General features: G+C 53.5%; 1 protein-coding gene across 1 annotated transcript in view; it reads right to left on the bottom strand.

Moving 5' to 3' along the window:
- The window catches only part of PGBD5 (piggyBac transposable element derived 5), a 105,360-nt gene that overhangs the window by 38,340 nt on the left and 54,542 nt on the right, over positions 1 to 12,478 (bottom strand). Inside the window, exons 2-3 of the mRNA XM_040242778.1 lie at positions 7,789 to 8,216; positions 2,609 to 2,743 (exon numbers count right to left, since the gene is read on the bottom strand). Coding sequence (XP_040098712.1) covers positions 2,609 to 2,743; positions 7,789 to 8,216 — 563 coding nt within the window. The remainder of the gene's footprint in view (positions 1 to 2,608; positions 2,744 to 7,788; positions 8,217 to 12,478) is intronic.

Below are 12,478 nucleotides of genomic sequence, written 5' to 3'. Positions count from 1 at the left end.
GTGGGGACGTACTCACCCATCTGAGGATCGGAGCTGACCTTTACTGGGACCACTTGAGAAATCACTGACCAATCTGGAATACTTTCCTCACTTAACCCTTGGTCTGGAATCTTTCAAGTGGAGCTAATCACCTGGACTTACCTCAAAAGCATGCAGTCCAGCCAGCACACCTTTAAGTCTTGGCTGAATGACACCATAAAGCCGAAGCCAGGCCTTGGTCTCCCCAGAAATACACCTGTAAACCCCCGTCCCTTCCAGGTATCAGCTGAGTCCATGACAGGTAAAAATAAGAAAGTTATCTGGTCAGCTTTGCAGACCCTAACTGGCAGGCCAGAGGGTAGTTCTCTTACTGTGTAACAAACAACCACATTGCTCAGGGGCATGTGATACATTGTTCCACGTGGTTTCCCAAATCGAGTGATCCAGCCTGGACATCTGCTCATGGTCAGGGCGGAGAGGCCAGAGGAGAACCAGCGCACCCTCTTTCCAGCCCCTTCACGTACCACGTCTGCTGCATGCCATCAGCCAGCCTCGGATCTGCTACCAGTGAGAGGACAGCAGGGGGCAGAGGGCCATTTGGGCAGCAGGCTGGCCACAGTCTCTTTCGGTTTAGCCGCTTGGATTCTCCAGTGGATAAAATCATTTAGAATAATTTATTTAACAAATTAAAATGAAAACATGCTTGCATACATTACCCCATACATAATGCTAAAAAAGATAAGAATCACAGAACTCTGCAGTGGGAGGGGCCTCACCGATTTAGTTACCCCATCCCTTCACTCTACAGATAAGGACACTGATATCCAGGGCAACTGGGAGTCAGCTCAGTTCACATAGAAAGCAGCAGAGCTGGGCCTCAGGACCTAGGAGGGGCCCCTGGACAGAGCAGTACTGAGCCACCTCATCTGGGGAATGTAGGGGGTGTAAGAACAGAGGAGATGCAAGTATGAAGGCTCAGGGGGTGGAAGGCACCCCCTGCCCCTCGCACCATGGCTGGATCTTCCCAGGCTACTGCCTAACCAGAGTTAGGGCCTGGGGAACCAAGACAAGGGTAAGGATGCTAAAAGACCACTGTCCCCAGGCCACGTGGGTCCTCTGCAGGCAGAGGTGTCCCTCCTTACTTTGCTGCCACCACAGGCACCTTCCTCTGGACCAGAGAAGTGGGGAGGCTGAGGAAGTCCTCACTCCCCCTGCCGTGAGACGGGTGAAACCAAGGGTGTCTGCACAAATGGGGCTTCCTCTTGCTTTGGCCACAGTGGAGGCAAGACCAAGGACAGGAGCTGCCAGCTTCAATTCTGGTTTCTAAATTCAAACCCTCAAGCTGCACAAAGCCTCCTAGAACCAGAGAGTTTTAGAAATAAAAGGAAACTTCAAGGTACCAATCCAAACCCTTTAGTTTATAGATGGGGATTTTATAGATTTCATAGAAACTGGAAGGAAACTGCACACACAGTGAGAAGACCTGCGGCCTTGCAGGGAATGGTTCTGCTTCCTCGCTACTCATTAAATTTACAGTAAAAAGGAAATGGCACCAGAGGTACACAGGACCCACCTGTGAACATTCTATCAAAAGCCACACGGGCAGACTCCTAAGAAGGCAGAGCCATGATGTCACTGTCTGGCCCGATGCTGCAGGCAACAGCACTCAGTAAGAATTTATTCAAAGAATGACTGAATGTCATACGTACAGTGAAATGGACTCCCCGATCCCTAGAGCAGTGTCACCACGAAGGATACTACAGAGTTGGCAGGCACTGTGCGGGAATGGAGAGCCCAGGTGGTACGTCCAGAGTGGTTTCCACTCTGGGGTGGGTCCCTGTGATAATAGTCTGCAGCCTGTAGGTGAGGCCAACTGGAGACCCCAGGCCCAGCCTCACCTGAGGCCCTGAAGCCCAAGGGGAAGGTGGGCTGCTGCGGGGCACACGCATAGGGGCACATCCAGAGATGCTCAGCTTAACCTTCCTAGGACTCCTTTCCTGTGGGGGCAGGAGGTATGCCAACCCTCATGCCTTGGGCCTGGCGCTGCAGCCTGGCAGGGCAGTGAGGCGGGGTCTGCTTTGCCAGCCCCACTTCCTCCTGTGTGCTCTGCCCCCTGCCTGCTCCAGGAGCTCAACGTCTAATGCTGTTCCTGCAGCAGAGCTTGGCCATCTCTTCCAAAAGAGAAGAGCAGAGCAGGGAAGAGATGGCATGGCTGGCTCAGAGAATCGAACTCCTGAGGCCACTGCAGCCCCAAGGAGGTGTCCTCGGGACTGGAAGGGAGGACAGGGACTCGGTGGGGGGTGGGGGCCTTTCTGCGACATTACACGGGGTGCTCTCAAGAGTCACGGCAGCCACCTCTGTGCCCACTGTTCTGGTGAAGCCGCTGGCTTACACTGCAGGTACTGAGCCCTGATCTGTGTTTACAGTTGTTATTTAATCAGAGGGGCTGGGGCGGGCATGAAGGAACATGCAGGGGACAGTGCCAGCTATCCCTGTTCCCCTGCAAGGAAGAGAGCAGCCCAACCCAGCCTCAGCTGCAGCATCCAGTCAAGCGCAGTGAACAGGGTAAGTAAGCAAGTTCACTGGTTACCAAATCCTCCCTGCCCTCCGGGGCCGGCCCAGGGCTCACCTGGATGATGAAGCCGGTGGAAGAGCACTGCCGGACCCAGAGGCTAAATTTCCGCTTTTTCCTCTTCCGCAGCTCCCTCTCCGTGCATGTGGCAATGAACACAGGGTCCTCGTCAATCAGGGGTTCATGTAGCACCTGCCAGGAAAGGCGAAGCAGACTCAGGAAGGCAGCATGAGCTCAGGGGCTCATCAGATCTGGGTTCAGATCTAGTCTTTGCCTTTGATCAGCTGTGTGACCTTGGCTAAGTTACTTTATTTCTCTGATCCTGAGTGTCCCTGGGTCTCCTCAGTTGTCTACACCAGTGTTTGGGGGAAGATTAAGTAAGAAACTGTACTCAAAGCACTTAGCAAGTACTTAGTAAACGGAAATCGTCATGATACTTAGTTACTGGCATTAAGGTCCTCAGTCCAAACTCTCACTTGGCAGAGGGACCTCCCAGCTAAACATGCCCGCGGAGGGCAGCTACTTCCTTTCAAGGAAGACCTTTCCACTGATGGACGTTCCAATCGCTCACTGACTGAAAGCTGATCTACAGCTAACCTAAACCTACTGACCTGACTTCTCCCCTGTGAGAAATGGAGACAAACACATGATTTCTTTAGGTTTTCTGAACAGCTCTCACACTAGCCCTTGACCTTCTTTTTCGCAAGTCAAACATTCTCTTTTTAAAAACCATTCCTGAAATGACCCAGTTCCCTCGTTGCCATGACCCAGCCTCTGGCTTTCCCCCAGGTCATCATGTCTTTTCTGACATGGGACTCCCCAGACAATTTTTAAACTCACTGCACCTCTTCCTGCTTTTTGACGGCATGATAACAGGACTTTTTTTGTCAATTATAAGATAATGAAGCAAAAAGAAACGGCAAAATAAAAACAAGTTCCAGAGGTGTTTCAAGTTCTGTTTTTGCAAGCTAAAGTGTTGGGGGAGACTTCTGGATAAATTTTAGGAACCTGCTACACTTCCCTTCCAATCCACGTTCAAGTGTACTTACAAACTGGAACGTATGTGTGTGGTTCACTGAAATGTATTGACAGAATGCTAGAAACACTATGATTCCAGGAACTCTTCACAACTCTCTGGATCAGGGGCTTTGCAAACTGCAGCCCAGCCCACTTCCCGCTGTAAATCAAGTTTTACAGGAACCCACCATGCCCTTCACTGACATATTGTTGGTAGCTGCTTTCAGGCTACAAGCTCCGAACACAGACCGCATGGCCCTCCAAGTCTAAAATACCTGGCCACTGTGAGCCAATGCCACTCTCCATCAGGGCTTTTCAACTTGAATCAACAAACTAGTCACCTGGGAATCTTACTGAAATGTGGCTTCTGTTCCAGTAAGTTTGGGGCAGAGCCTGAGTTTCTGCATTTCCAACAAGCTCCCAGGTGATGTGAGAACGTTGCCTGATGATGGCAGAACAGAGATTAACACTCACCAACTCTGATATGGGCAGTAGCCTTCCATTCTCCTATTAATGTTAACTTGAATTCCACTTGAGAAATAACTGCCCTGCAGTGCTGGGTCTCAGGCATGCACACCAGCCCTTGCAGTTTTCTATTTTTGGAAGCAGGAGCTGTTGAACAAGGCCTGCCTTGCCTTGAACTCATGAAGGGGAGACTGGAGAAGCTGACCCGTGCCCAGCTCCACGCGGCTCATCAAATATTCAAAGCCCATGTGGATCCACTCTAAAAGGATGGCCGAAAGTCCCACACATGGGCTGGGGGAGCGGTGGATGGAGCAGAGTGGGGAAGATGAGGCCCTCTCCCAGCTCTTCAGAGAGTTGATGTCCTCTATTCCATCTGCACTTACCACAGCACAGAATCCACTCAAATTTATATTTCATAAGACGTTTCACCAAAGTAGGAGAGTCAGCAGTAGCTCCTGGCCTCCATGGCTTCTCCTCTTTCCCACCCTCCTTGCGGGAACGTGGAGCAGTCACAGTGCAGGGCAGGGCGCTCTACAGAGCTCCAAACACTGCCTCCTCCCCGCCAGGCCGCAGGGCGCCAGCACCACCTCAGCCAGTGCTGTGCCCTCAGGCCCTCCTCGTGTGACGGCTCGGGTGAGGGGCAGGCATTGGGCAGGGAGACAAGGCAGTCACGTACTTTCACAAGCCCTCCCCATATCCTGCTCTAACTAACCTGCCTCCAGGCTTGAGAAGACGCGTTCCGTCTCCCCAGTCAGTATCTGTGTATGAGTACTCGTGCATGGGCACATACCACAGCTTGGGTTACAGGTCAATTCTGGGGACCCTCTGGAGACTATGTAAACTCACCCAAAGGGTCACATTTGCTGGAATAAAAAGGAGACTGCAGGGCAGAGGGTGTGTGTGAGGGTGCTGTGTGCTGAGGTGGGGTGTGTGTACGGTGGGGATGCAGAGCCACTCCTGGGAGTCAGGAACACAGCAGCCACATGTCTGGTGGAGATGGAACAGGGGCTGTTTCCACTGGTCTCACAGGTAGAGTGAAGTCCCGTCAACAGAGCCCTGAGCCCTCAGGGGAGGTGGGCAGCGACTCGCAAACACACCTTCTCCTTGAATGGAATGTTTCAGAGCCAACTGGAAAGCCAGGAAAGCTTGAAAGTTTCCCTTGATTCACTTAACAAAGACATATGTGATGCTGATGTTTCTGTGTGTAAGGATGAGGCGGCCTTCACGGCAGAGGCTGAGCGTGTGCCCAGAGCCACCACGTCAACAGCCCACACGGGCAGGACCCCAGTAGGAAGGCCCAAGGGTGCTCCACGCACTGCACGCACACTTACTGGTCTCCTCCCCTTTATCTGACAGCCTCCTGACAGAGCTGGCTCAACGGGGGCCCAGAGCTGGGAGGAAGAGGAAATTCCAGGTGGTCATCAGCACACTAGAAAGCTGACCCCAGGGATTCTGCTTTCCCCTCTGCCTCAAGTTCTGTCTGTTCCCTTTCCACTTTCCCACCCTGCACTGGGGCCTGGAGGGCAACCTCTTATAAACCACATCTGGGGGCCCTGCCCCCAGGGCCTGCCTTTTGTGGCTACAAGAGATGGATGAACAAGAGACTAGGCGCCTGCCTGCCTGTGCCATCCGGCCCCTCAGGCTGAAGCCATTGCTCTCCCTCCTCAGCACTGCAGCTTCCTGTTGTTGCCAGCCCAAGGGATCGCCACCTTGATGATCCGCCTAAACCCTGAATGCCCACAGTCCCAGCTTCCAGTTCTCTGTAACTGCCCTTCTAGAACACAGCATTTGTTTCCTGCTGGGATCCTGACCACCACATAGAGCATGGGATGGAAAATGGTAGCAGCAAGAACAAATACCTTTGCAAGTACAAAGGCAAAAAAATAAATAAAATTTAAAAAAGAAAAAAAGCAAAGGGAGGGGGATAAAAAAAAAAGAACCTAACATGGCCAGAGAGCCACTTCCCAATGTAAAGCTCATGTCAATCCCTCTTCTTTCAGTGTCATCAACTGGATCCAAAGAAAAGAGGAGGGCAGCAAGAATAAAGTGACCACCTCTTCAGGGTCTCTCCTCACAGCCGTCTGCGGGCACAGGAGGGCAAGACCCAGGGGGGCAGCACTGCCCCATCACAGCACCCCTGTGTGGGGTGGGAGGGGGTGAGTCCACACAGCTCAGAATTTGCTAGTGGGTGCTGCAGGTACCCACTGGCCAAGCAGACCCCAGGGCCACACACGCAGGTGGCCATGCGGATCGCCTGGGACGTAGGTCTCAGTGTCTGATGCTGCTGCTCCAGAAGGATCAGAGAGCATGGGGTCGATACCTGGCAGGCACACACCAAACATGGGTATAATCACGGGTATAGCTTGTCTAGGGGCTGGAAGGGCCTTCGGCAGCCTCATCTTCAGGCTGTTAAATACTAACTACCTAAGGAGCTGGTTGGTTAACTCTCAAAAGACACTTAGACTTAGCAAGCACTCAGACCTCTCCAGCAGCTCTTCTAACGTTTGACTCCAGTATGGTCAGATTATTGTTTTTTCCCCTTGTGTCCCAGCCAATGGGTCTCTGGTTTGGCTCATTTTCAACCAAGCAAATATTCAATGAAACAAACAAACAAAAAAACCACGCCCAGCCCTGTACTTGGTCCTGTAGGGCCGGTTATATAAGGCAGAGGTTGTGCCCCTAAGACCCCATGTCTTGGTAAGAAGGAAAGTGAAGGCCAAGATCAAACAGCATTTGCTGCCCTGTAAATAGCGGCAGGATTTGGGAAACCAGGAATCACAGGGGGCCCTGGAGCTGGAAAGCCTGCAAAGGCAGAGAGGGCATTATCTTCCCCACAGAAACCCCATGCTTTATCTTCCCCACAGAAACCCCATGCTATATCCCTGTGCGGTGAATATAGGGTAGGAAATCTGGAGGGTATCTCTAAGCGAACCGCAAAAAGAGCTTGAGGCTCATTACAAAGGCCTTGAAGGAAAAGCATAAGGAAGTTTAAGTGTACAAATGAAAGAGAAGTAAGATTTTTCTCTCCATATGGAACAAGTCAGAGGGAATCTGGCTCACTTAGTCCAGGAACCTCCTGATGATCTGGTACGGCAATCTCTGGGAAGAGTCACCTTGTCAGTTTACCAGACCTGCGGAGCAACTCTGAGGAAGACTTCTGGAACTTTGTCACCACAGCCAAATGTGACTGCCATAGTCCACCAGAGGCCAGGGCTGGGAGCCAGGAACTGAGAGCAAACACAGCCCTATTTAGGTAGTGAGGAAGGTGAGGGGCTGTGACAGTCAAGGTCATGGCTGACAGCTGGCTGCAACTCCCTCAAAGACACTCTCCACGCACGCCGGGTACCCAACACTTGAGCCATTCCCCTGGCCTGAGAACGCTGGACCCCAGTCTCCTTCCCTGCACCCCTAGAAGGCCGCTCGCTTTCCTTCGTCACCAGCAGGTGAGTACAGTACTCAGAGGACACAAGAAAATGAACATTGCCCTGCAAACCACAGCTGAGAAAGAAAGGGTAATTAATGGAGAGGGAGAAACGAGGAGGGAAACGCTCTCGGAGCAGAATGCTAAATGCGGTTTGGGGCCGTTCTTGCATCACCTTCCTCTGCTCAGATGGGGACGGGGGGTGGGTTGTGGCCGCGCAGGGATTCCCCGGAAGTGACCTCGGGGTACAGGCGGGATGGGAGAAGCCACGGTCACCACCGCCTCCCTGCCCGCTGCCACCCCGGGAGGCCCAGCCCGGGGCCCACGGCCTCACCTGGGTTTGGGAAGGCCTGAAGGCAGAATCGAAGCCACTCTGCAGGGAGTCCAGGAAGGGCTGGACCTTATAGAGGCCGTGTGTGGTCTGGCTGGAGCGGAAGGCCACGACGTGGAAGTACTTGAGGATCTTCTCGAAGCGGGCCTGGCTCATGACCAGCGCGAGGCTGCGGTTGCTGTAGAAGCCGCCGCTCCAGATGCTGAGGACCGACTCGCAGTGGGAGGTGCTGGTGGAGATGACGTAGCCCAGGAACGCCTTCATCTCCGGCAGCGTCACGTCCACCCAGGCGCCGTCGCTCCCGAACCGCTCCTGGAACTTCTTGGCGTACAGGTTGGTCTGCACCACCATGTTCTTGAGGACGTTGTCAGGGACGAAGAGCTGGAAGAAGTCCATGGCGCTGGCGCTGGGGGGCATCTTCCGGGTGGGACCTGGACAGGCAGGCCAAGCGCTACTGCTACGGCCACCGCGTCCCCAAACTGGGCCTCCGCCCGAGCGCCACCACCCCCACCGCCACGCCCTCCCGGGAGGACCCAGACACCCATCCGGAGGCCGTCCTGCCCACCCTCCAGACAGGACACCCCGCTGCTGCTCTCTGGGCCCCGTGTCCCCCCGGAATCCTGCACACGCCTCCCTATCCACCCCCACAGAGCCGGCAAACCCAGAAACATGATCAGAAGAGAGAGACGCAGAGGGGAGGGCAGTGGAGACCCAAAGGCACACTGAATTCTGAACAAAGAGCTCGGCAGGTCTTTCTGGCTCTCATTTCCCTGTAAATTAAGGTGACTTTGGAATGCTTTTTACCACTTGGGGCCTGAAAGATTCCATTCGGGTGACAGCAATTTATCAGGTACTCTGTACCTGGTGACTCTAAATGTATTAGTAAATAAATCTGAAGGGGCTTATTTAGATAATTTCACCAATGCAATAAAAATAGTTTTTACGGATGCAGGGACAGTCTTTAAAAATACACACACACATACATGCATCCTTAAGAAACAGCACTTTCAACTCCAGGTAAACCAGGCTAACAGTATGTAGAGACTTAAAGGAGACCAGCTTTGCTTCTGTTGAATCTGGAAGTGCTATGCTGTGCTTAGTCACCGCGTTGTGTCTGACTCTTTGCGACCCCGTGGACTGTAGCCCTCCAGGCTCCCCTGTCCATGGGGCTTCTCCAGGGGATCTTCCCAACCCAGGGATCGAACCTAGGTCTCCCATGTTGCAGGCAGATTCTCTACCATCTGAGCCGCCAGGGAAGCCCTAATGATTTATAATAAAAGCTGTGCAAATTCTTCAGAACTTTAACCCCAGCCCCAGCCCAACCTTTCTCTACTGAAAAACAACTTTTCTACAGCAAAATTAAGACTGACAATGTACAGGAGACATCCTAGGTCTTACTAATAAGTTCAGATGGGCAGATTTGGGGGGTGAAATCCTAAATTTACTTCTCACTGACTGCACAGTCTTGGGCAAATTTCCTCTCTCCTGTTCGTAAAATGGGCACAGTGAGAGCAGCCTCACGGGGCTGTCTGTGGGGCAGGATGACTGGAGGGTGCAGGGAAAGCACCCAACACAGTGCCTGGCCCTACTGAGGTACCTATGACTAGGTAACCTCTACTGAGACTGTATCCACAGGAAGCCAGAGATGGTGGGCTGAGGGCTAGAGAGTGCTTAGTTGCCCTCCTTTTACAGAAGAAGAAAGCAAGGCCCAGAGAGCAAAGTGGCCACCGTATCTTCTTTCATCAGTCATTTCTTAGAAGGGTTCCAGACAGTCCGGGTGCAACAGGCATTGGCCCAGGCTGGCTGGACAGTGAGGCTGGGAAGACGGCCTCTGCGCCACAGCCACCCTGCTTGAAATAATTTTATTTCAGTGAACCTTATAGCCGCTGGTGGGTGAAGTCATAAATTATTCAGGGGTAGCTCTCAAAAAGGAGGAAAACCAGCATTTTAATTGCTACATCACTCTGAGTAAGCAGAATGAAATTTTCTCTTCCAAAAGTTATGTTTAAAGTCATTTTGCCTCCCAGGCTATTTCAAAATGAATTCACACAACAGATCCAGGCCTGGCCAACTGCTTAATGAGAAACTAGGAAGTAGCAGATACACTCTTAACTATTTAATTTGATTTACAAGCAGCCTCTATGGCTTTCTTCAGGAGTTGTGATTCTTCACATGTGAAGTGTCGTTATGGGCAGTCACTGGGAGGGAAGGAGGGCAGGGAAAGTGGGTCCCTGCCATCGACTAACAGAGTCCTGAAGGTGGGCAGATCCTCAGCCAAGATGAGACTCCCTCACTTTTGATTCACTGACCAAGAGTTTTTCCAGGGATTAACTGTGCACTCCTCCCATCAGCCCATTCTGCAGGTGAGGAAACAGGAGCTCAGGAGTGTGAGGACAAGCCCAAGGCCACCCACCACTAAGTCCTTACAGCGGTGACCTTTGACCTATAGGGCCCAGGGCCAGCCCAGTAGCCTGCTGCTGCCTGTAGGTACAAACCCCATCATCCTCTCATCCAACGGGGACGTGGCTGTCTGCACACAGCAAGCGCACAACTCAAGCTAGATGCTTAGTCCTCACACCACAGGACCTCCCCCCTGCCTCTGCAGTGGGCCAAGAAGGGTCCCAGAGCACAGCCAGGAGCAACTCTGGAGGGAAAGGAGGCTCCACCTTGCAAAAAGGTAAAAGCATGGAGATGGGGGAGGGAGCAGGGAGGCTGTCGGTTGGGGCGAAGAGCAGTGCCTGCCCAGGTTGATCCTGGTGTCCAGCTAATATACTCACACAGTCCTCTCCCCTATCACTTCCACCCCTCCACGGTGCCACCATGCCACTCCTTCAAGGCCCATCACCACCACGAACCTGGTTTCCTCATCCTCCAGGGGATCAAACCCAGGACCCCAGAGGCCCACAGACCAGGGGCACTGACAGGCGCTCAGCAAAGATCCACCCCCAGAGAGACACCCCAGTCCACCCCAGCGAGGAAAGCAACCTCAGCAGCAACTAGAAAAGCAGGTGCCCCATTTGTAAAGGAGACTGTCACTCGAGGCTGGCAGGGAATATCACACTAGGGTGTCGCGGTCCCCTCAGCAATAGAATGGAGTAAGAGAGGTATTCGGTCCCCAGAAGTTCTTGATGTGGTGAGGGAAGCAGGCAGTGGAGAGTGACCAGGTGATGTCTGGCTGCGGGAGGCTGTGTCCACAAGACGACCCTGAATCCAGATCCTGGGGACAGGTCTGGGAGGCTCCCTGAAGGGGCCATGTGGGATAGGCTGTATGGGTGTAGAGGCATCAGCCTAGAGGGCTGGGGGTGGGGATGTCAGAGTCTTTCAGGTAGAGAGACCATCTCGTGCAGAGGTCCTGTGCCCAGAGCCAACGGCTCACATTTGGTGGACTGTGCAAGAGGGTGAGCAGCTGGAGGTGTCAAGCGGCACAGGGCTTAGGCTGGCCCCAGGGCTGGGCCAGTGAAGCACCGTTAGCACGTGGACCACACTTGAGGGGGTCCCTTGCTGCACATGGAGTGGGTGAGGTCTGGGGCTACTCCTGAAGGGAGCTGGCAGAGCAGGTGGGTGGCCAAGGCACGCCCCTCTGTTGACTCCTCACCCAGTGTCCTCCAGGTGTGCTGGGCACAGCCAAGGACTACAGGTGAGTGAGGCTGTGGGGGGCCTGAGCCCGGGGTTGGAGGCCTCCTTCCAACAACAGCCACATTCACTTCTCACTCTCATTTGTACAGGATAGGCAACAAAGGTTCATGCCTTAAATTGTGCCTGGACTGAAATCTCAGGTTCCCACTCTCCCTCCCCTTTGCTCCTCCCTGCCAGCCCCCCAGTTATCTCAGTCAGAAACCTGAACCACCATGAACCCCTGGTCTCCTGCACCCCTTATCTGCCCCACAGCACGTCCTGGCCCACCTCCACACTGTGCAACCAACCAGCCCCTGCAGTTCCCCTACGCACGTGGCTGCTGCCTCTGGCCTGAACAATGAAAACAGCCTCCCCCAAGGGCATGCCCCCTCCCCAAATAATTGATGGAAACAGGGAAATTATTTTAAAAACACAAACTGAACCACAATACTCTCCTGCTTAATGAAAATACTCTCATGCTTTCTCACTGCACTAAAACCAAGTCCACATTCCTTGCAAAGCCTTTAGGGTCTGGGGCCCTGCGTGCCCTACCCCCAGACTCATTCTGGACCACTCTCCATGCCGAGCAGGCACAGAGCTCACAAGCAGAGCTGGTGACAGGCCTGGGTCCTGGCATCTCCTTCCACTGCAGGGCCTGCGTCCCCTCCTTTTGGCTTTCCTGCCCACCCAACGGAGCTTCTCAGTCTCAGCCCTCACTGGGTCTCCCTCCTTGTGTGTATCAGCCTATGGGTGTTTTGTTAGAAACTCACTCTTACTTTGTCTGCTCTGCTGTCCCGCCCTCAGAGGTCAAGGCTGTCGTGTCACCTTGCATCCTCGGAGCCCGCTACATGGTGTGTTCAACACATCCCTGCTGAGGGTGGATGGAAAGGAAGTGGTGGAGGAAGGAGCCATGCTCACCAGGGAGGGGAAGCGTCAGTGCTGAGCCCCCTGGGCAGGGTCTGGTGTCAGGACAACAGCCCCTATGCTGATGTGCCTGGTGGACAGGTCAGGGTGGCCAGGAGCTCCTGTGTGTAAGAGAAGACCTGAACGGGTGAGCAGGGCAGGATGGGGCTGGCAC

This window comes from Oryx dammah, unplaced genomic scaffold (assembly GCF_014754425.2).
Source record: "Oryx dammah isolate SB20612 unplaced genomic scaffold, SCBI_Odam_1.1 HiC_scaffold_6, whole genome shotgun sequence".
NCBI classification, from domain to species: Eukaryota; Metazoa; Chordata; class Mammalia; order Artiodactyla; family Bovidae; genus Oryx; species Oryx dammah.
This window is presented reverse-complemented; position numbering and strand designations above follow the sequence as displayed.